The following is a 25,036-nucleotide window of genomic DNA, read 5'->3' as shown; positions in this document are numbered from 1 at the left end:
TCAGAAAACCATTCCGTGCTGTTAGTCACAATCATATTGCAATACAAGGACATGGCACAGTGATATTAAGTAACATCATACAAGAGAACAGCGGTATTTATGTGCATAAAACAGTACCTAAGCCCTCTGAGTGACAACGCTGTCTGTGACTCAGCACCAGCTCAGATGTCTCCCTGCTCACGTTGGAGCCTGTTACTGGATAAAGGAGGATGGAAATACAGTGTGCAATAATGCAATTACTATAAATGATTTTCAGCAGGACCCCAATATCAAACAGATATACGCAACGAAACAAAGCACTTCTAAAGTCAGACTCTTCTATGCAGTCTTAGAAACTGGAAATGGTACAGGATCTAGATAAGCATACACAGATGGCTGTTTTCAACTGGTTGACAGACTGCTTAATGATCCCATGGCTCATTAAGAGAAAAAGCTAAATCCCTAATGACTAACATGGAGATTGGGCCTTGGGTAAGCAACGATAGTCCAGCAATTGTGACAGCAGGGACTTGAACAGACTGCTGTCCAGCTGAAAGTGACCCAAGATAGACAACAAATAGATTTGTTGTTCTCAGAACTCGTGGTTCACTGATCAGCTTCAGTCACTCATCTTCCACAGCACACATTAGTCCTTCAAAAATAACACATATTAAGTGGCAAATAAAAAGTAATTTCTTTAGAATCTTTAACCAAAATCAGTGCATCAATTCTAATTGTAGGACTAAACTCAGTGCTAAACAAAGTTGGCAAATCAGGCAGTATGTCAAATACTACAACATTTGTAGCACCAGACTAACTGTATACTGATTCCAGCATCAAATAATGATAAAGAGCGATCTTGGCATTTTACATTACAACTTGGTCTGCAACCTGAAGTCACAAAAGAAAGAATGAGACCCTTGCAGAAAAACAAGACAGATGCAGAGATGCACGAACAATAGAACAACTCTGGATTTAAGTTTCTTATACAAAAAGGCCTCCTATTTATTAGTTTTGCATGAGTTTATTCTGCAACCTGAACTCCATTTATAGCCTTGAAAATCACTTTGGACTTGCTAATAGCTTTAAACAAGGGACTCTCCTGCCTCCTTCTTTTTTTCTTATCTAAACAAAAAAAGGGAAGAAAGAAAGAATGTGCATTAATTACAAGGTACTGACTGACCTGGATTAGCCATTTGTTCATGTCAGTAGAAAGGAATTCCTAACATCTGCATTAACTGGGAGGGTAGAATAGGCTGTTCCAAGCAGATTCATTGTGAAAATAAATAAATAAAGGCAACTTTTTTTTTTTTTTTTTTTTTTTTTTTTAAACTTGGGCATCCAACAGCATTCAATCTATTGATGTGACAGTAGCCATTCAACTTCAACAGTTCAGAAGTTCCTCTCAGAGAGCAACAACCATCTCTTTGGTCAACGCTTGCTTTTGGAAGCTAAACATAAGACATGTTTGTAGAGAAATGACTGAACTCACTACATAATTAATTCATCCTTATCACACTTGATTCTCCAGAGCAAGTTTTTACTTTGAAGACTAAATCTATTTCTGAAAGGAAGTATGGTACAGTGAAAAAAAAACAGTTCTGCAATGCAGGCCTTTAAGTTCCAAAGATTCATAACTCATTAAGCAGTTAAAATCTTAGCTTTATACTTAGAAACAAAAGTATTCACATAATCCACTTCACATATAGAATGCCTCATATGTAATGATTTTGTAGATCTTCATAAACTTGAACTTAAGGAGAGGATGTCAGCTGTGCAGGAGCACTATGCATTAAAGTCAGATTAAACACTTTGAATCCAAGACTTGAAAGATATCATTTGGTTGGAGAAGGAGAAGAAAAAAAAAAAAGTGACAATCTTTTGATAATGACTTAACAAATGTTACTGCAGGTAGTGCTTGAATACACCCAGACTTAAGCAAACTTGCCAGAATCTGATTTAACAAAAAAGGATTATGTGGGACCTATTTTGATCAACAACGGTACTTCCAGCTCTGCAAGACCTATTTTGTTGTTGTTGTTGATTTTCTTTCAGTGTTTTTTTGCTTGTATTTTTGTTTTGCTTTTCCTGCTTTTTAATTCACATTAATTTATTGAAGAATTGCAAAGGCTCAGACATGGAACCAAGGAATTAAGTATCATATCAGAGCTTACAGAAATGTTTACCCATTTTTCCCTCCATCTATTCCCTTCAGTAGTACTTTTTCCCAAGCTTTTTTCTTCCCCCCACCCCCCCCCGCCCTGTCCATTCTCTGTGTTTTACATTAAAGGTTTCCTGGTATGACATTATCAGTGTTCTTTTGAGTTCTTTCATTCACATGCAGAGAAGGGTGTGGGTAGCTTATAAAAGTAGCTGTAAAGTAAATACACCTATAAACTTTGACAATTTTATAAAAGAACTTTATTTGTCTGTATTCAGAAGCAGCAACAATGCAGTGACATTTTCCCACCACAGATAAGTGCAACCCTATTTCAGTTTTGGTATCATACACTTCAGTCACAACTATAGTGCCAGGGCTTTTAAATTCATAAAATTGAAAGGCAAGTACACCTTGTGTTTTTGGTTTTTGTTTGTTTCTATGCACGTGTGTTTTTTTCCCCACAGCAAAACTTTGATTTTCCCACCTGCCAAAGAAAGGGCCCCAGAAAATACCTCACGAGTCTAGATGCACCACCAAAGAGAAATGAAAGACAAAAATAGGAAGGGGAAGAAAAGAGACATGAGAAAACAAAACAACAAAAAAGTTTCATCTAAAAGTTCTGCCTCAAAAAGAAGGAAAAAAAAAAAAATGTAAAAAAGCTGAGTCAGATTCTCATCATCAGGGCTTAGGAAAACAAAATAAAATAAAAAGCAATCAAGCTGAAGGAGGGCACAGACAGGAAGAATTTCCTGCCCTATAAACAAAGGCTCAACCTCTTATTACGTCTGTTCATAAAAAGGAGCACACAACACACACTACACCCAGAAATGAGTGGTAATTCTGGTGGGTTTGGTTCACTCTCCCATAGCCCTGACACTACATGGTCTCACTTAAGGTCAAAGCTCTGTCAGGTTTGCACAGTTCCCATCCTTGATGAAAATAAATCAGTGTAGCAGAAGACAGGAACACATTTGTGCTGTTGGAACCACCGAACATTTCATTTGAGTAAAAAATAGGATTTTATAATAAATATCAGACATTATTCATAAATATTTTTGAGCAACAAGTTTATGACTGACCTCAATCTGATCTAAATCTAAATCCTGATCTAAATGTGTATGTTCCTGATCTAAATGTGTATGTTTGGTGGCCCTGCTAGGCAGGGGGGTTGGAACTACATGATCCTTGAGGTCCCTTCCAACCCGGGTGATTCTGTGATTCTGTGATTCAATCTCAAGAAGATCTTCTTTCACATATCTAACAGCTGACATAGAACTAATCTTTCACAATACTTTGCCTATTTTAGCAGCTCACAAAACATTTGTGTGGTCAGACTGAGAAGAACATAACCCTTGGGCACCTTCAGTTTCCCACTTGAGAGCCAGGTGCTGGAAGAGTAGGTCAGTGCCTCTAATTAATGCTGTCACTTCTTTGGAAATAAAGGGCCCATGAGGCTTTAGATAGCCTTTAAAAACATGATGTTACTACCACTTAAATGTTGGGGGGAGGGGGAGAAAGCAAACAACAACAAAAAAAACCCTCAAAATCCACCTAAAGATCAGAGAGAAAAAAAAGGATTTATATTTATTATATGTACGTATATGTACTTTAAGCCCAAAGAAGTTGCTCTCTGTGCTCCATCTGAAATGCCTAGGCAGCTCCTAAGGCTAGAATCTAATCTTAACCAAGACTGTCTTAGTGGATAGGGATTCCAATCAGGGACAAATCTTGAAAAGCTGCCATTTTCTTTCTCAGAGAGTCATAGCAAAGTTCTATTTTCCTCAAGGATTTCCTTTTGCCTATTGATTGCCTATTTAATTAAAGAAAAAGAAAAAAAAAAAGCACCAAGACAGGACATCCCATCTTTAGTAATGTTGGCCTGCTTTGGATATGACTAAACAGAACTGTCTCCTGGCCAGACATTAGGCAAAATTCCCCAATGATTAACCTCATGCTTTACATGATTCTTAAAAATTGCTTTTCATTGTTAAAGACAAACCCTCTCATGAGATAAGACTTAACCATCAACACAACATTTTTTACACAGTGAAAATTACAACTGTATAAACTGATAGTAACCCTTCTTACAAACAGACTTGAGAGGAGCCATGTGGCTCACAACTATCTTGACAGAAGCTAGACATAACAGAACCCAAATAACTTGGATTGCTTGGCTTTCCCAGTGAACTCTGAGAGTCCAGGCTCACTAGGATAGAGGTTATATTCAGGTTCTTATCACCTTAAACTATTTCTTAGTTCTTCCACCATTTGATGTACAGTGTACATTTCATGGACATAAGAAAAAAATTGTGTACTGCGTCTGATAATTGTGTCTATTTTGAACTATTCTGTGAAATGTGTTGTGGGGACCACTGCCAAGATGGCAGTTAATATTACAGTACTGTTCCAAAAAGCCAAAATAAGAGCAGTTGCTATTTTCAAAGGATTCGGTAATTATTAATGTCTTGTACTACACAATCAGTTTCACATCATGTTCTGCCCAGAGCAGTTACCAGAACATATTATGGCTTTAATTTCAAGACTAGAAGCCTCCTATGCAGTCAGTCTTTTGCCCAGACCATTAAAGGACCTGGAAATAGCACAACAGGAACAAATCTCCCACCTTTACCCTTCTTTGCCTTCTGTGGTCAGAAAGTATTTCAACAGTGCTGCAATCAGGCTGCCAGCCTGCTGACTCTTCAAGAAACTGACTTCAATAATCTGAGGTATCACTCAAACATGCGAAAAGCTTCTATTAATATTTTATTGCTCATAAAACATCAAAGCTAGCTCCCTTCCTTGTCTGTCAGCAAGCAACAATTTCCCCTTTTTTAAACTCAATTAAACTAAGGAGAGCCAATTTAAAAAGCAAAACCTAACAACTGAGATTTCCTTTGTGTTAATCTCTCTAAATTTAGGATATTTTAAGGCCTCTCAGTCCACTTCTAATGTTACTGGCATAGCCCAAAATCACTGCCAGACATGTAATAAGCTGACTAAAAGACAAAAACACCAACAAAAACAACAGACACACAACAACCAACCAACTCTTAAGTGATAATTGATACTAGCAATCTTGTCAAGGTTTTTCAGAGTAAAGCAGTAAATACATGGGAGGTACTTGCACTGCCTGATGATTACAGGGGATTTGGACTAGATGGCCTTTAAGAGTCCATTCCAATTCAAATGATTCTATGATTCCATGATTCTAAAAGAGCAAGATGTCCTTGCATTTTTAACACCTTGAATCTCTTTGTTTTAAGGCTGCAATCACCTCAAGATGAAAGAAGGTAACCATCACAACCTAATTTATGTTATGAGTTGCAGTTCCCTTTAGGTTAATAAGATAAGTTGCCCTTTATCCTTCAACATCCTTTAAAGCTGACTAAGGATTGGGGAATCAGTGAACTGCAAAACAACTTTCTAGCATGTCAGTTTAATAAAGAAGGAAGAAAAAATATGGAGGAAATCTCAATTGTACTTTGGGAGGGATTAAAATTGATTTTCATTTAAGAAACTACTGACTTTAGAGTACTTAAATCTATTTTACATCCTATTACTGTGTTAAACACTGACAGGAAGATTAACTGCTACTGTCATTCACTTTCTGGACATTAACCCTGTGTAGCTGACAGAAGTTTGGAGATCTTTCCTTGTTCATGTTGCCACTCAACAAGACACTGGCTAGGGAAACCAATTTATATCAAAATTTATAAGATAACTTCCATGATAACTACATCACTCTAGGGTGCTTTAAGTACTGCTGAAGTGTAATTTAGTAAAAAAAATAATTGCTTTAACAAAAAATGACTGTTTGATAACAAAGTCGCCCCATAAAGTCTCCCAAGAGAAGCAATAGCTATCATGCCTACCCTAGAAAGAGCGGATGTGAAGTATACTACCAACATTTTAAATCACGGATCAGGACTTTTTCATTTTCAGTCCAGATAACATTCAGGCATGATTACAGTGTAACAAAGACAACACAGTCTATTTTCTATCCAGGGTCTTTCTTTGGGAACTGTAATGGTAGTTCAACTCTTTTTAAGCATGAAAAGAACTATAAACCTACAATGGCTTCTCTTGGGTCAGCAGCACATTCTGGAGATGTAAGCAAGGCAGACACTAAGGATTAAGCAAAAATAGAATTTGCTGAAGCACCAGCCAACCAGGGTGGCAATGAAAATGCTAGACACTCAAAGGACAAGTTAGTGTACCAGTTAATAGCTAAGCTTTGTAGTCTGTGACTTAACCAGGACATTACAACAGCTGCATCTTCTGGTGAAGAGCAGGCTTCACTGTAATCTATCATTTCACAAAGCCCAGAACAGTCTGTCTCTCATCACCCTTCATTGCCTGAGATGAAGGTTGCTACAGCCATTGCTGCCTGCTCCCCCTCCATCCCGCTGAGCTCAGGAAGCATGAAGAGCATAAACAGATAGCATCCTGTTGGCAGCTGAAAATAAAAGTAGGACCTAGCACGGCCCAATGACTTAGACAGCAGAGTCTGAAATAAAAAACCCAAATTCCCTACCCTTTCGCTTTTCTTTTCTGCCATTCTAAATCAGATTTCAAACTTGCTAGTCTTCACCACCTCTAGGGTTAAGAATTTCAGATATTGTCTTCATGCAGACAATATTTGGACAATACAGACCAAAATTTGGTCTTCCTTCAAGGTATGACTTGTTGGATAGGGGATTAAAGGAAGTTACAAAAATCAGACTACAAATAGTAACTAAGGAAAAATAACCCAGCACACGAAGATTATTTTGTTGGGGACAGTGAGAATAGCAAACGCCTGCCCTGTGCAGACAGGCTGAGTAAAAGATCTTCAGTCTGGCAAAGAGAAGGCTCCAGGGAGACCTTATAGGGGCCTTCCAGTACCTGAAGGGGCCCTACAGGAAAGCTGGAGAGGGACTTTTTATAAGGGCAGTTAGAGACAGGATGAGGGGAAATGGCTTTAAACTGGAAGAGGGTAGATTTAGGGTAGATGTTAGGAAGAAATTCTGTACTGTGAGGGTAGTGAGACACTGGAACAGGTTGCATGTGAGGTTGTGAATGCCCCCTCCCTGAAAGCATTCATGGCCAGGCTGGATAGGTCTTTGAGCAACCTGGTCTAGAGGGAGGTCCCCTAGAGCAAGGGAACAGGAACTAAATAATCTTAAATGTTCCCTCCAACTCAAGCCATTCTATGACTTTATGTTTAATCCAAGCATTCTTCTAGCTTCTAACTATTTTCAGCTAAAGGGATTCCCTTAGTTTGTAGTGGCTTTTTTATTTGGAGCTCTTTTCCAGAAATGTCTCTGGTCTCCCCTTCAACTCCTATGAATTTCTACATTTACACTATCTTTGGCAGGCCAGCACACAAAGTCTAACATCTTCTGAATAAACACTCACGACCTTTTGTGTTGAATCTCACATATCTAATGTTATCCAATGGCCATAAGTTCTTGTGCACGTAGCAGCACAGTGGGTTTCTTTAAGTCTCACAATAAACACTGTTTATTCTGGATGTTTCTTCCCTTCAGTTAGGCAGTAACAAGCTGCAGGAAACATAGAAAGGAGCAAGGAATAAAAACAAACTAATTCTAGGGAACAGGATCAGGTAAGCCGATTATACAATCGCCATCTAACAATGCATTGATGTCTTTGCTCCCATCTCAGTCAGGCAATAAACCATCAAACCTACACTGCATTATTACCACAGTTCATTGAATCACAGAATGACTTGGCTTAGAGGGGACCTTAAAAAGCCCATCCATTTTTATTCCCCCTGCCATGGGCAGGGCTGCCCCCCACCAAATAAGGCCGCCCAGGTCCTCATCAAACCTGACCCTGAACACCTCCAGGGACGGGGCAGCCACAGCTTCTCTGGACAGCCTGCACCTATACCTCACCACCTTCAGAGTAAAGAATTTCCACCTAATATCTAACCTAAATCTCTCCTCTTTTAGCTTAAAGCCATTCCGCCTTGGCCTATCAGTATCAGATCACGAAAAAAGTTGGTATCTGTGTTATTTCTGACTTCACACACACTTAGATCACTGAAACCTCTATAAGAGATTTTTCATTGTCTCAGTTAATTTTGTGTTTCTTGAAAAGTGGTACAGTAATAGCAAAGTGTAACAGCAACTTTATAAATATACCGTTTCATTGCTATGTATCCAGTGAAAGCATCTGCAGCTTTGCACAGGAAGGCAACACTCAGCACCCACTAACATGAATTTCTCATGTCACTCCTGCCATGAAGGAATCATTCTTAGCAAAATGTAGAAGCATAAGTTGTGATACTTTATTCATTTAAACGTACAATCCATTGGGCAGTTTGAAGCCTAACATGGCTGTACTTGCATGTTCTCTCTGCGCAACACATCACACATGACAGCCGAAATAGCATGCAAACATATGTCAGAGGGATTATGAAGCTAAATGTGTGTTACCACAAATAACAGTAACAGCTGGTAGGCTCCCACTAATTTCATCAGGTACACAATACAAGGAAAAACATTGCTGTTACTATAGGAAGCTTTGCAGTGATGTCATCCTGTTGTCCACTGGGATTTGTCAGTGCCTGTTTATAAAGCACAGGTGTAGCACGAATTTCCTTCAGGATGCTAACACGAAACACAAAGACAGTAAGGGAGGGTCCAACTGGGTAAATGAAAGAAGGTGGGGAGAAAGATGGAGAAGGAAGTGTTTGGGGGAGGTTAACTTCCTCACATCTTTCTCAAAGATTTCTGCTTCTTAAGGAATAGAAGAGAAACCAACTGAGGAACCCAGAGAAACCAACTGGGGAAACCTCAAAGATTTCCCCTGAATTACCTTCTAAATATTTGCATAGAACTACTACTTGGGAGGCATCTGACTAACACCACAAAAACTTTGAGCCCATGAGCCTTCCAGATAACTTCTAAGGTAAACATCATTTGCTTTCTTTCAACCCATCCTATCTCTGATATGAGGAGCTATTTAAAGGTATCATGACAAAAAGGACAAAAAAAAAATCTGAAATCCACAAGTTGAAGCACCTAGTTTTTACACAGGCCATTTAATATCAGAGGCATTTTCTTAAGATATCAATCAATAAATTTATACTGTAAGATCAATGGTTCATGATGAAAAGTCATACCCCTGAAAGAAAATGTAGATTAAAAATCTACAAGCATTCCCATAAATTTTTGCAGATGACCAATTGCCCAGCTCCAAACACCATTATGAGCAGGGCTGGGAATGACAGGAGCCTCTCTCCAAGTGCAAGAGGAAGAATTTGCACAAGAGGTGAGATACTCCTGTCACAGTCTAAATGCAAAGTGTTAACTAAACCACAAGTTGAAAAGTGACCATTCAGCAAACATGAGCAGAACAAATGTTAATTCCTTTGCAAGCTAAAACAGAAATACACTCAATCCATTTCCTAGTATTGACATAGCACATTGTTCTAAACGCATCTATTGTAAATAGAATATAATAGCTTTGCTGTAGGAAAACAGTTAAGAAACAGCTATATATGGATTGAAGAGGAATTTCTTGTTTTAATTCATTTGTCTACCACTTCTTGATAGCTACACAACCTTCTTGAAAAACACACACCCCGATATCTTTGCAACCACAGAACCACCATAACTTCCAGGTACTGCTTATTGGGTTTTTTTGTTTGTTTGTTTGTTTGTTTTGTTTTGTTTTTAAACCTACAGCACAAAGCAAGCAGTGACATTTATAAATGTAAGTGTTGACTCTAAAGGGTTTGACAGAAGAGGCAGCAGTAAAGCAAATAATCTGCCCACTCACTGGGGACTCTCAAGTCAAGGACTAAGTTACAGAAACTTAATTACAGGAAACTCATTTCTCAATTGTCTGCTTCTATGTGCTTCATGATTTAACCAGAGCATATGGAGCAGTGGGTCAGTGGGTGAGAGGCAGGGAGGGGCACTGCTAGGTTAAAGCAACACTGACTTTTTAAAACTTTCCAGATAATCTGTTATCTTGCCAACACTTGGTCAACTCAACTTGACCCTTATAAATGTGAAATCCTAATCAGCAGACATTTGTAACAACAAACACACCTTTCTAAAGGCCACTCATAGAATAAATATTTCTTCGGAAAAAGAAATCATCGGTAAGATGTCTGGAAATAATACAATTCATATAAATGCTTATGCACATAAAAGCAGTGATGTTTCAACCCTGAAGAATTAACTCACTTCTGATTTCTGACTCAGTCCTACTTTGGACCAGTGGAACATTCCTGTTTACTAGTAAACTGTATAAGCACAGAGTAAACAAAGAGATACATGTGATCAAAGACTACGGAAGTTTATCTTACATGTCTGTGCTAGAGTAGCTACAGGAATATGTCTGGCAATTCTTTTGAGCAAACAGTATCATAATGTTCTTTAATAGTATTTAAAGGAATAATCTCTCAAAGTATAGAAATTCTAACTCATATCATGAGAAAACACCAGTAGCATGTTTTGTCCTGAAGAGAATATTAAAATCAGGGCAAAATACAACCCACCTAAGTGAAAATTCATTATTACTCATTATTTAATTTTGTTAAGAGAAAAAGATTAATTTCATAAGTGATTAAAAGCAAAGTATAAATATTAATCCACGTTTTGTTTCACTCAGTATTTTCTATTAAATAACATTTGAAAAAAAAACACATGAAGAACTTTGTAAACTAATAAATGCAACAAAATACAATAATAACTGCAACTTGAAAATGAAGAGTCAACATTGTTCTGTATGCTTAGTTAGTTATATTTTATTGTATGAATTTTTACTTAGGTCCGTTACTGCTGTTGTTGACCAAGTACCTGAAGATGTGTTACTTCAATCTAGATAAAAATGTTACAAGTTGCTCTAGTTATTCAGATTTTTTTTTTTCCTCATGCTAGTAGTTCATAGAACATAGAGTGTCATGAAAACCAACATACTGTTCACCTCAAAATATCCATAGGAAAAACCTCATCTATTTTTCAGGTTTCTCATTCTTGTATCAAAAGACTGATATATTAGGTTAGGGAGGAAGGGAATGTCAACACAATCTGGAAAGAAAAATGATGGAAAAAGTTAGCTGATTTCTGAAGATAAAATATGAAAGGTGAAGTTCATCATGCCCAAGAAGGCCCAGCAGTGTTCACATCCATTGCCCAGGGAACCTTGTAGATACATCTGCCAGACACCTGGCACTCAAAACCTTTAACTGGGAACAGCTTTCTTAGGATCTCACTTTTTAAGACTAGGTGAATATAGGTGCATATCTAATACATATGTACAAATATATATATACATACATGTAGAAATGTATATATATATATATATATATACACGTAGAAATGTGTATGTATGTGTATATATATATATATATATATATATATATATATATATATATATATATATGCAAGTATTCCCTTACACATACAACATACAGTTACGCAGCCTTATATGCACAGTTTCTTAATGACTCAGATGATCATTTTTTATGTCTCTTCCAGAATATGGTAAATTTTTTCAATTCACAAGAATTTTGTATAAATTACATAAAAACTGACAACTTGGGATGCATTTTTTTAAAAATGAATCATAAATAGAGTAGAATTTATCCACAGTATCCCTAATAGCTCTAACTGAATTTGGAGTCAGAAATCTTTCCACCTTTATGTTTCCCTGATAACCTGCAGGACATTTTATTATTTGTGTGCTTAACTAAACAGGTATCAAAAGCTACTAAACAACACAAAAAGCTTGAAAATGTACACCAGTAAAGCATAATGGGCAGCTGCAGAGGAAGCTTTATGGGAAAGAGAGCAAGGATTTTAACTAACGTAGCTATCCCTTGCATAGCAATGCAATGTCCCACAGTTAAAGAATTTCACACAGAAGAATAAAATCACACAGAATCACAGAATTGCAGGGGTTGGAAGGGACCTCAAGAGATTCAAGAGTTCAATGCTCCTGCTAAAACAGGTTCCCTACAATAGGTCACACATGCAAGCGCCCAGATGGGTCTTCAATACCTCCATAAAAAGAGACTTCACAACCTCTCTGGCAATCTTTTGCAGTGCTCCAGTTAATAAGAAAATAGAAGAAAAAAAAAATTAAAAGTTAAGGAAAGTAATTGCTCACCACCAGTCTACCAAAGCCCAGTATTTCCCAAAGCAATGAAAACCTTGGAAAATTTCCCCCTCCAGTTTTACCATTCAGCATGACACCATGTTGTATGGAATACCCTTTGGATCATTTTGCGTCAGCTGTCCTGGTTCTGTCCCCAGACAGCTCCTTGTGCAAACCCAGCCTATTCACTGGCAGGACAATGTGAGAAGCAGAGATGTTCTCGGCTCTACGCAAGCACTGTTCTGCAACAGCTAAAACACCAGTGTGCTATCAGCACTGTTTCCTCCACAAATCCAAAACATAGCACCGTATCTGCTACTAAGAAGAAAATGAACTCTATCCCAGCCAAAGTCAGTACACCAATATACAGATATTTGTATGTTCAGAATCCTAATTTTCTGTCCTTGAACCATTGCCACAATCTAGCCAAGAGAATAAGCATCCCTCTAGTCCAAACGTTTCCTGGTGGCCACCTTGAAGGCTTTGTGCTATTTTGCAAGATTTGCTTAATTTGCACATCCCAGAACACCTTTTAAAGATGCAAATAGCTTAAAACTCAAAAGGTATTGAACAAGATCCTCAAGGCAGTGTCCAAACTTGCTTAATTTCAAAGATGTCTAATTCTCAGAGAGACTGAACACTTGAATGCTTCAAGATTTCGTGTTTCAATAGGAGTCACTGATACATAGTTCCTCTTTGTATCACTCATCTCATGACTGTCAGCTTAGATTTTATGAGCCTTAAGAGTCCCACTTAAAAATTGGACCTTATCCCACAGGAGCTCCTTATTTATATGTGACAGGACATCTTCCCTGAAGGTGAAATACCAGCAGCCCACTGTTTGTCCCTATGTCTTTATGTACTGCAGTACTACTGAGGATAATGAGTCAGAGAGAGGGAGAAAGGTTACACAAAAATATAAGAGAAAATTTACTGCTATTAAGATAAAAACGTACAGACTAAGCCATTTCAACTCTCTCTTAAGGAAAGTTCAGGAAAATAAATACTTTTTTTTTTAATTAATTCTTCTCAAAAACTATGACAATTCATGAAAACTAAGTGTTTCTGAAGGAAAGAAAACTACTCACCTTCTGTCCTGGGAACAGGTTCAGTACCACCTGGTGTTTTATCTGGCATCTCAGCAGAGACAGGCTTAGTAAAACCTAACAGACATAAAGAAAATAAATTGTACCTCGATAAAAATCAGAACATTTCAGTAGGACACTCCTCTGCCCCATGCAGGATGAATTTTCAGCTTTCATCATTTCCAAGTTCAGATGTAAGATACATAAGTAAATAAAACTCCCTAGAGTTCATCTACAATACTGCTTGGTAGAATGTAATGTGGATGTGAATAAATACAGTGGTATTTATTTACAGGCAGGTAGGCACAAAAGGACCTTCTTATAAATCACAATGGTAGACTGAAAGCACATCTGGTAGACCTCAGTCTTTAAGCCTGGATATTTCCACTCAGCAAAGAGAGAGTTTCTAGGTGGAGATCTATGAACTGGGACAAAAGAGTTGCTTACACCCATGTGCTGCTGAACTTAATGAATTTGCTGAACCTTTCCGTTTCTAGCACTGTTGACACAACAAAGCTGATTCAGCATAGAATTTAGACACTCATCAGACACAAGGTTTGAGAGACCTCCCCAGCACATCCTGCAGTAAAGCAGAATCTGAACAGTAACAAAGAAAAGAAATATTTTCTTTCCTACTCAATTATTTTGCTCTTAAATGCATCTGCCTATTTCTTAATTCTATCACTGGACCTAGAATTAAAACATTTCTACACAAGCATTCAATAAAGGAATTGAGTTCACAATAATAACAAACTATTAAAAAAAAAAAAAAAAAAAAAAAAAAAAAAAAGTAGGATTTCTTAAGCAATTTAAGTCACTAAAAGAATTTCAGGCATGCTCACCGGGGCAATCATATTTGTCATATTTAATTCACATATTTTAAAAGTTCAGAAATAGCTTAGATATGAAGCTATGATCCACTAACATACCTTAAGATTTCATTAATGTAGCTAATTCAAATTTAGCTGAAACTCCACTGCATGTGACTTCCTTATCAGCCAGTTCATCTCTACTCAAGATAAAATCTGTCAGCTCTTTCTCCGATAGTACCACTGATGAAGCAATTTTGTCCATAATTCAGGTGTTTTGTCTGCAGAACATGGCACAAACTGAACATTTGGAACTAGCCATAAAGTTTTCTCTCAGTTCCCTAAAATTAATAGTGATAATGTTTATATTATGATAATGTTTTCTAAAAATCTGTGCACCTGATCTCATGAATGACAACAGAACAGTGTCACAAAGTAAGCAATTGAGTGTGCCCTCAGCAGAGAATTAAGGTAACTGTGAATACTTAACAGTCTCCAAAAACACTTTATAAATTTGCTGAAAAACAGAAACATACACTCGAAATGGTATTAAAAAATTAGTCCATTACTCAAACAAATTCCTCCAAACTAATTGTCTGTGTCATCATCACTAAGCAGTTAAATAGAATTAATACATCAATAACTCTAAAACTTGGCAAGCTCATCCAACCCAATGCATTCAATGATGCAATATATTTTTGTGAATATCATATCAGTTCATAATTCTACTCATTCGGTGACTGAAAAGATACTAGAAACTAGTTAATGCTATGGTACATTTAGACTAAGAAATCACACCAATAAAAACAGTCTGCGTCTAATTCTGTGATACATTTCAAAATAAAATAAATTGTTTCTATACATTCTACTTTTTAAATAAATTGTTTTGTACTGCAAATTCAGGGTACTGCATGTTTAAAATAATAGACTGAGGGTATTTATTTATTTTCTGGATTTGGTTGTTCTGAGTTGCATAGAATTAAAGTATAAAAATGTTCAGAGAGTAACTTACTGACACATCAATGACATAAAAGTGGCGATAATTTATTTTTTTCTCATCTCTTCTGCCCCAGCTTTCATTTATGCAAGTAAAAGCTTCCTTGTCTAATGTAGGCCAACATTTCTTTCTCCCCAATCTTGTAAAAAAGCTATTCCCCTTGCTTTTCTGTCATCCAAAGTCAGGACCAGGAAGCTTTACTCTGAAAGTAAGACACCTACCAACATGCACTTATCAGGAATTTAATGGAGTATCTGTGTTCATCTCTCTGTGAAGCACAACCTATCACTTCCTGCACAAAATCCAGCAGGGTTCAAATGGGCACTGAATGACCTCGGCATTCGCAATAACACAATGGTAAATTGAAAGCAGGATCGTTTAATTACTGCACACCCCAATTGATGGTATTTATTGAACAAGTCCAGACTTCCCATAGCTACAGTACTGCTCATTTCAAAAATTTGTTCAGACAATATGAGGCAATTTGAAAATTCCTATCCCACAAATTGTTTTTCACAGATTTACCAGTTTAGCAACTGTGCACTGCAGTAAGAGATAGCAAGTGCATACCAGGCAGAAGAAAAGTCAGTTTTATGCCTTGAAAAACACATCTTCAGAACATTGTCTAGGTAATGATTTTCAGCAAAGAAATGGCCTAGGAAATGTGTTACCATTCCCTGACGTTTTCTAAATTGCACAGGAGATAAAGAACACCAAAGGAATTCAGTGGCATGCAAACTTGACTCCACCAGTATACAGCCTTTGGCATTATCCCATAGCATTGTCAGCAATTTTTAAAATTCCACCTGTAAAGTCAGGTCAATTATGTGACACAGAACAGTATTTTAAGAGAATTCATTAAAAAACATGGAAATCACATATTTTAAAAACCAAAAAAAATAAAAATAAAAAAATAAAAAAAAACCAAAAAAACAGAACAAAACAAAAAAACCAACAACCCCCAACCAAAAAACAACTGTTTTCCTTCCTCTGACATTAATGCAAATTCTTCCCATACTGTAGCTAGAAATTACAGAATAGACTTAACAACTTGAAAATCTAGTTTTTTTGCCCCTTTTGAGAAAAAGGCCAACTTCATCACTCCCAGCCATTTTAACAAGTAATTAAATTTTCTCTTCATGTAATGCAGATAAATCTATTTCCTTTGAGTTTTGTTTTGCTTTATTCTCTGAGAGGCAAATCTACTGCAAATCTACTGAAAGGAAGAAGCTTTAACTAAAGAATCATAGAACTCTGCCCCCCTTTCATGTAACATGCCTAGTTTCAATGACTCAAAACCCATACATTTATAAATAAATCAATAAAGAAATACTGAATTTCATCATTTTAATCTAGGAAGGAAATCTTTGATAAATACTATTCATCAGCAGGAATATAAATTTCTCTCTTTTCAATAGGGCTATGTAGGACTCACGTAAAAATGCAGCAGAGAAGCAGCACTTAGAGTAAGAGCTTGCTAGCAAGATGTAAAAGAATGCAAGTAATTCTTGTTCTCTTGCTAAACAATCAAGCTCTGTTTATCCAAATTGTTATATTGCAAACTTAGGGTTATTATTACTAATAATATTGATTTCAGAATCAATCATACGAAGGACCAAAAATTCTTCCAAAAATTTTTAATTATTGCCACATCTTTAAGTTGTCCCTGCACCTTTGGCCCAGCTATTCCTGACAACAATGGGGTACTTGGTGATTTTGCCTAAGCAGTTTTTCACAGAGCATACCAATAAGAGAACTTGAAAAATGTATGTATTCATAACTTATGAATAAACACAGCCACACAGTTTACATTTCATAATTAGGCAAATCTTTTAAGAGCAACCAAAAATATTCAGACGTATGACCATGTATTTTCACAGGCCATAATCAGGCAGGGCCACCCAAATAGGCATGTTGGGAAGTCCTAATTCAAGAGGTTTGTTGTTCCTTTTAGTAGATAAGTTTGCTTTTTAAAATCCTGCTTTTAAAAATTGTATTTTTTTTAAATTTTGATTTTATGAAAAATGTAAGACCTTATTTCCTTTAAACACAGTGTCCAAGTCAATAACACAGCATAACTGAATTCATGAGAAAATGTTCCAAGTTAGAGAACACAACTGATTGAAAAAATAATTTTTTAAAAAGCATGCTGCAGAACAAATATACAAAACCTGCATTTCGCAGACAAATACATTCCTGGTCTCTTAAACTGACTATGCCTTGCTAAAAATGTAAAAATATGGTATTTCGTAATTATTGAAAATAATTATAAACTGAAGTACTGCAATTTTTCAATGTCTTGGAGAGATTCTCATTAGAGAGAAGATTTCGGTTCCATTTTTGTTCTCTTAGCAACTTATTACTTTATTCTAAAAAAGCATCAAGCAGCTTGAAAGAAACTACTGCTGATAACAGCACTGTTTGCAGTGGTACCTATGGAATCCAGCTATGTTTTGTATTGAACAACTAACATTACAAACCAAAATCCAATCTGAACCTCCTCCTTCGTGTCGCATCAATAGCGTCTTCACTGTATCTGTTCCAAATAGCTAGAAGTGATCGTATTCAAAGAAGATTGGATTTCTTAAAAAAAAATCTCTCACAGCACAGAGCCTTAAATACACAGTACATTTCCTTCCAGTCTTCCATAGACAGAAACAGCAATACTAATATTAAGACCTGCTCCTGTTTTAGCCATTTTATTCACAATCAACAGGGGCATTCCTTTAAATACTGACTTTTATTTTTAGATGTAGCTTTTTGCAGTTTAAACAGCCACAAATACAGATTAATATACGTGAAACAACTGACAATACACACAATACTGCTAATAGTAAAACCATCTGCTCATTTATTTTTAAATATTTGGATGAATTCTTCCTGCTAACAACTTTAAAAAAAAGAAAATGAAGTTTAAGATTGGCTTGGGAGAAAGGGAGTACTTGCAGTTTTCTTGACATATTCTGCAAATTAACAAGTAAACTCTGATACCCATCCACAGCCCTCACAGAATGATATACTTCTTGGGTGGATGTGTTTCTGAAGGCAGTATCATTCAGATGACCAAAAACAGCATTCAGAATGTCACAGGCCACAAGATGAACTGCAGATTCCAGGGAAAGTTATTGCAAAAGTCTCACCCACATTAACGTGACCAGAACTTGACATTTTGCTGTTAAAGGCTGCATATATCTTTGTTAGAGAAGAACATCCGTTCTAGATACAATTTTTAGCAATTTGTTTGCCTTCAAATTCCCTTCTGGACCTGAAGCATTACTACTCTGAAACCCACAAGGATAGCTTTCATCCAAGGTCACATAAACCATGAAAGCTAGATCACATGCAAACACTAACACAGTTCTTTCACATGAACCAAGAGATGACAATGAAAAAAACTCTAAGTATCATGGAAAGAAAGGACAGAAATTATGAGGACACAAATCCTCGTATGCCATTAAGCCTTGCTGATGTGCCTATGCATCATCACCACTCAATCTTTCCCAGTAACATAGCAGTACTTGTTTAATATTTAAAGTGTTGTTTCAAGTTAGTATTTAGTTCTTCAAAACTGCACAGAATTCTAACAGCTCCTTTCACTCCCTTCCAGGTGAGCCCTGGATGTGGGTGTGAATTACTGCTTCCCTTCTCCAGCAGTCCTCTCCCACAAAACTCTCGCAGCCCTCTTTTCCCCTGCATCAAGACACACATTGAGGCATTCCAAGCCCTATTTTTGGCTGAGAAGGGGATAAGATGTCTCGTAGCCAAAGCAGGTCTCCCTAGCACCTCATTTTCCATAGAAAGGCTGCAAAAGTGACACTATGGCAACTGTACCGAGAGATGAGCTGGTATGAACAAAATCATCTGAGCTACACTGACAATAAGGAACAAAACTTTCTTTAAATCTCATTTGCCCTATCAGTGAAAGTCATAGCAACGCAACCTCTCCTCCACCTTTCTTCAAAACAGCACAAGGCTACAGTATTCTCTGACTAGTTTCTGGAGTCAGTTGTTCAAATTGCAGCTGCAACCAAAAATTCCCAACTCTTTCCCCTCGAGTAAAGACCAAAGCACAGAATTCCCCTTGTCACTTTCATTTTGGTTTGCTGCAATTCACTGGTTTTGGATCTGAAAAACATCACAAATGTTCCAGCAAAAGGAATGAGCTGGCTGCCTCCTCTGTGGTTTAACTGCTACACATACGTCTTCCTTCTCCAGTCTCTCCTACAGCTCTGAATCCATTTCTAGTCCTGCCCCAGAGCTTGGCAATGGTTTTTCAAACCCACTAAAAGATCGAGTTCAGCAACTAATCATTGTATGTCACTATACTACCCAAGAGAGTGAATTTTTGCAAAGTAACAAGGGATACAAGGTCTAGGAGGGAACAAGACATGGAATCTTCTCCTTCAAACTTTGTATAGAATGAATTTCTTCAAAAGATGAGACATTTGGTCAGTGTCCAAACACGTTGCAAGACTCCTTACTTAACACCACCATGTGCTGTTGCTCTGCCAAGCAAAAGAAAAAGAAAAAGCCTTCTCTGCAGGGTCTTCTGTGGGATCAAAACCTCTACTTACAGTCCATCAAATAACCTGTACACCCCTAAATACCCCTGTGGAGTATCAGTTCAAAGTCTAAACAGAAAGATACAAGGTTTTAATGGTGAAATACACATTATTTACTTCTGATACGTTAACTCTGTGTAGAGCACAGCAATTTATACGCTCAGCAGAAGTGGAAGCCTTCTAACTCAAGTCATTTTTGAGCAGATTATATGAAATTATTTTAGTATAATTAATCACTATCACTTTTACTTGTTAAATATCAACTGTTAGTAAATATTTTTTTAAATATCACCTTTTGAACATGTAACTTTGCTTAGAGATCAGCCCTACACTGCTGTAATCACGCCATACCATAACAAACTGATAGAAAAAAGCCCGTAGTACCTTTTCTATGGTGACACAAAGTTCTGATAGCACATTCCCATCTGGTTTCCTAATGGTGTTGCACCTCTGAATGCTAACACCACCTGTTCCAGCAAAGTTCCCGCAGGTGGCACTAGCTGCTACTGACAATGAAACAGACAAACCAAGTGTGTGCAGCTGAAACTGCCTGTCCCTTCTGGCCAGCATGCCAAGGAAGTGCTACAAATCTCTACACCTTCTGGTGTCTGATATGTCCTGCTTACTGCTCAAGTCTTGATCTGTGTTTAGATAGCCTACTTGCCAAGACATTCCATCTCCTTTTGCTTATTTCTAAGCTTTCTACAATCAGAGTAAAACAGATTTCTACTCTAAGAACTCTATATTTTTCAAAATACATGATCACACCTTCCTTCTCTCATGCATTTGTACAGTGAAATTAATCTCAGCAGGACTCCTTCATCTTCAGAAAAGATAAAAAAAAAAAAATACAAAGACATCAAAAGATCACATTTCACTTGCATGCATAGTCTGACACAATGGACACCTTCTTTTGAAGGTGAACTTGTGAAAACAGACAGACTTGAGTGAAATATCTTAGCATGAGATATTCCTGAAACACACTCTGAAGGAAAACAATGAAAACCAGGACAAGGAGATCAGCCCCCAAATATTTACAGACTAACAGACAAGCCTAGCAAAGCCCTACAAGCAGAGTTAGTAGCGAGAATCTACTAAGTACTACTCTATCAAAGAAATCTGCTCTTCAATGCCATCTCCTCTTTTTATAAAGTTCACTTTCTCATAAGAAAAGTTTCAAAAACAACTACAGATGCTCAAGATCTCTGTTTCCAAAGGAGAAGAAAAAAGAAAAGAGGAAAAAAAAAAAAAAACCAACATCACTACTGATAAAACAATAACAAACAAACAAATTAAAAACAAAAAACAAACAAACAAAAAAAAACACTAAACCCTCCTTCCAAAACCTGGATAAGAACCTGTCAAATTCTAGCAATAATAAAGTTGCGTTATAGTGCTCATGGTTATGGAAAAACACCTGAAGGAAAAGAATTTCAGCACTGTTCTCAGAGTTGCTCGAATTCCTTTTCAAAGACCTGAACTTCACATAATGGAAGAGATGCTGATTTGGCTAATACCCGATACCTGCTTTCACAGGCTTTAAGTCTCCTGCAAATTGCTTTTCTGTTACAGAGGTTGTGTGCTAGCTACACTCTCTTTTTGCTTGATCCCTGTGCTTAGGATATCACTATATTCTGTCCACTGTTGTGCAAATTCATCATTCCACACTCAATTAGCAGAGGAAATGAAACTGAAACAGCCTGCAAGGAATAAAAGGTGTTCTTGCAACACAAAGAATCCAATCTCAGCAAGAAAGTTACATGACAATGATTGCAAGTTTTAATATACAAAGCATTAAACAAACTCAAACCCATTTCCACATGGAGATTCAAACACATCTGAATAATTTTGTTCTCACGTACCCACCATGTCTGCATGCCTTTCACATTATGGCACTTCATTTTCAGATGTCTGTTTCTGCTCCAGAGCATTTCTTGACAACCAGCTAAAGTTCACTAACATTGTCATATTTATGTCATAGAAAAAGGGAAAAAATTTTGTTGTCACCTTGGGGAGGACATCTGACTGTGCATGTTCCATAGGGTAGCCTCTCCTGAAATCACAAAACTATGATAACAACTGAAGTTCTTCTGGGTTTATTTATCTTGTTGTGTCTCATATGAAGGTTTCATAGCCCTCTTAAAGAAAAGCTCTTTGATATTTTTAAGGTCAGTAGAAAAGATAATATCTATGAGACAAATAAAATTCGTAATTATTTTCATTCTGAGTAGGGCCAGAGTCAAAACACTGAGATAAGGAACAAAGTCTCCCTAAAGTCATATAACCTTGAAACTGCAGTCATGAACAGTTTAAGAAATAGAGAGAGTGCATCCAAAAGTAAATCCTCAAATTCCACTGAACAACTCAATGCATTATAAAAATATAAGTAGAGATGCATCCATTTTAGAGCCATCTATCTTAGGCATCACTTCTCTCCATTTAAATACATCTTTCTGAAAGCCCCACAAAAAAGAAAGAGGAGGAGAAAAATAGAAACCAGAAGTATGTTTCTCTACCAAACCAAAATCACAACCTATTCTCTTACACACATAGGTGTAATTTCAAGGTGCAATTATTTTTCTTTAGTTTTGCTAGCAATAGAGTGATTGTTATGTAACAACTCTAACTATGCTTTTTTACCTCTTAAATAAAATGCTCGTAATATATTTGGCTACACTATACAGTTTTAAAGAAATAACTTTGTATGTTATTGTACAGGGGAAAAAAAATGACAACGCAAAGCAGAAGTTTCAAAAGTAGATCATACTTAGAAAAGACAAAATGTCGGCACTGTCCTGAAGGTTCGTTCACCTTGTAATAAGTAAACAAGAGGAAGAAATATTTTTCCCCTCATCTGTAAACTGTTCTGGAAAGCTAGACCAAAAAAAATAAAAACTAAAATGTTTGGTTTGGCATTGCTGCCTCTTATTCACAAAAGGGAAGCCTACTTCAAGCTATAATGAATAACTATCACACTTAGATCCTTCGCTGAGTTCTTTTCTCTCATCTTTAGAAATGGCGACTCCATTGTATTTGCAAGGAAAGGAATGGATGCAGTTTGTGACTCAGTGTCAGGAAAAGGACTCCCTGAAAGCTGGTTGTGAGCTTCCTGCAATTGCAATGGACTTGTATAACTGAGAGGAATATTACTGGTGAGTTGGGAGGTTGAGAGATGGGCTTTAAAGTTATTAGAAAAAGAATATCCAAGCTGGCTTTTCACAAAAGTGTCATCTGAGCTACTAGCCAAAGTACAGTCATTCATAATGAAGTTACTTAAATGTAGGTACCCTGTAAAACACATTTTTCTCCTTGCAGCCATCAGAAAAAGACCATCCAGCTTTTTTCATGGAGTACAGTGTGATTAATGGAAATGTCTGGGGTTTTGTTTTCATCACAGAGTACATGAAATTAGGAAAACACCAGTACAAAGACCGTAAAACATTCAGTGGATAAACCTTTCTCAACTCTGACATGTTCCAGTATCCAAGTACTGCTGCTGGCTGCCTCCCCAAGCCCTGGCAGCAGGACAACTGCATATGCTCCTTCATCTTCTCCTTCTCCCTACTGCATAGGCATGTATGTTCTGGGGTGTACATACTTAGTTTATATATTTGCACACTGCATACACATGGAAAAAAGAAAATCAGATAAAATATAAAACTAACAGCACTGAGCACACTCTCTTGTAAGTAAGTTGTCGAATGAATGGCCTCGTAACCTAAGATTGGGACATTTCCCTGTAAAAACACTACATTATTTATCAAACATCTCCAGAGCAAAAGTGTTGAAGTGTGACTTGCAAATAATACATTTTTAGAGCCAAAGTTGGCAGAATACTTGGACTAATTGCTATGGTGAGCCAAGGCCCTCTCTCTGTATACGTGAGCTTTGGATATCACATCCCCAGATCAGCAGAGTCCTGCAATTGCAAGATTAGCCCTATCTACATTTGTGGCACTTAAATGCATATTCCTAGTGAAGAGCACAGAGAAACTATATAGTTTAAAACTATAGTTTAAAACACTCATTCATGCTTAGTCTCTGGTTAATCACAATTTTGTACTTCGGCCTAGCTTTCGAACATAGTACCAAATAAATACCTATTATGCATTAAAATAATAGTTGTCTGATATTACTTTACCAACAGATCATAAAAGAGTACACAAACACTGAGTTTTCCAGAGATCTGTTAAGCTTCTTGAAGCAAAAGCCTTCACAGCTGGTGCCAGGAGACGTTTTTTGGTGAAATGAATGTTGCTTTGCAGTTTTCCATTAGATAGGAGAAAAATCACCCCAAATCCTTTCACACTTTAGATTTAAAATTTTCTGAAGTACAGTGATCATTGGGAAGCATGTTTGGATACAGTTGTGGTACTCAATAAAGGATTTCCACCAGTGTTACCTTACATTTTGAGAAGTGTTAGACAATACTAAGACTACGCGCCTTTTTAAAAATTTCTGTTATTAACACTTCTCACTTTGGAATCCTAGTTATCTTCTCTTCTCCCCCAAAATAGTTCACACCAGTGCTGAAAACCAACTTTCTTAAGTTTCCTTTTAACCACACCAGGAAGTGAAGCTTTTTATGCCACTATTAGAGAATCAGAAACCCATCACATATTGAACAGTCAGCTTTCCTTGCTCATGTTGTTAGAACTGCCATCACTGACACAGAGATGTTTCTCTTCCTACCTTTTCTCACCTGGGGAAGTTTTAAGAGAGTAAAAGATGCAGCACATTCATACGTAAACAACATGAGAAGAGAGAAATCAAGTATTTCATTTTATCCTCAGAAAGATTATGAAAAAGAGCAACTAGCTACATAGAGCAATTCAATTTTCCTTAAACAAGCTAAAACCACTATAATTCCCAAAATCACACCAAGAAGTTTCAAGTGCACGTAAATATTTTGCACTGTATTAGAAGTGTGGAAGGATACAAATAAGTTAACGTCAACAAATCACTGTACTGTACTGTATCAAATCTTATACCATAACCAGCAATAAGAAACTGTCACACATACTTCTTCCATATTGAGTCATTTTTTATGACGTGTATATCAACAGTGTGGTTTCAGAGAGAAATAAAAGCCATGGCTTACACTGTTTTCCCCTGGCAGTGTAATTCCCACTGACAGACTGATATCTGTAGTATGAAACTCAGCTTTTCCATTTACTTCAATGTATGTAAACACAGAACACAAAGTTAGGCCACAAGAATAAGAAAGCTTCTGGAGAACTCATCTTTTCTATCATTTCTTTGTCCATTTGATCTAGTACTGGAAATCAATACAAATAAGGATGGGGGATGAGGAGAGGGAGAAATCT

The 25,036-nt window shown here is 36.9% G+C and overlaps 1 protein-coding gene across 2 annotated transcripts in view; it reads right to left on the bottom strand.

The window, feature by feature from the left end:
- PLEKHG1 (pleckstrin homology and RhoGEF domain containing G1) overlaps positions 1–13,414 on the bottom strand; it is a gene marked incomplete at both ends in the record, with an annotated part of 88,524 nt that extends 75,110 nt beyond the window's left edge. The window contains one exon of one of the 2 annotated variants that reach the window (XM_079550464.1): positions 13,345–13,414. In XM_079550464.1, coding sequence (XP_079406590.1) covers positions 13,345–13,393 — 49 coding nt within the window. The remainder of the gene's footprint in view (positions 1–13,344) is intronic. The other variant, XM_079550463.1, reaches the window with a different exon arrangement.
- Between the last annotated feature and the right edge of the window lie 11,622 nt (positions 13,415–25,036).

This window comes from Tetrao urogallus (assembly GCF_951394365.1).
Source record: "Tetrao urogallus genome assembly, chromosome: 2".
Classification (NCBI taxonomy): domain Eukaryota; kingdom Metazoa; phylum Chordata; class Aves; order Galliformes; family Phasianidae; genus Tetrao; species Tetrao urogallus.
The sequence above is the reverse complement of the archived record's forward strand: the minus strand, read 5'-3'. Positions and strand labels throughout refer to the sequence as shown.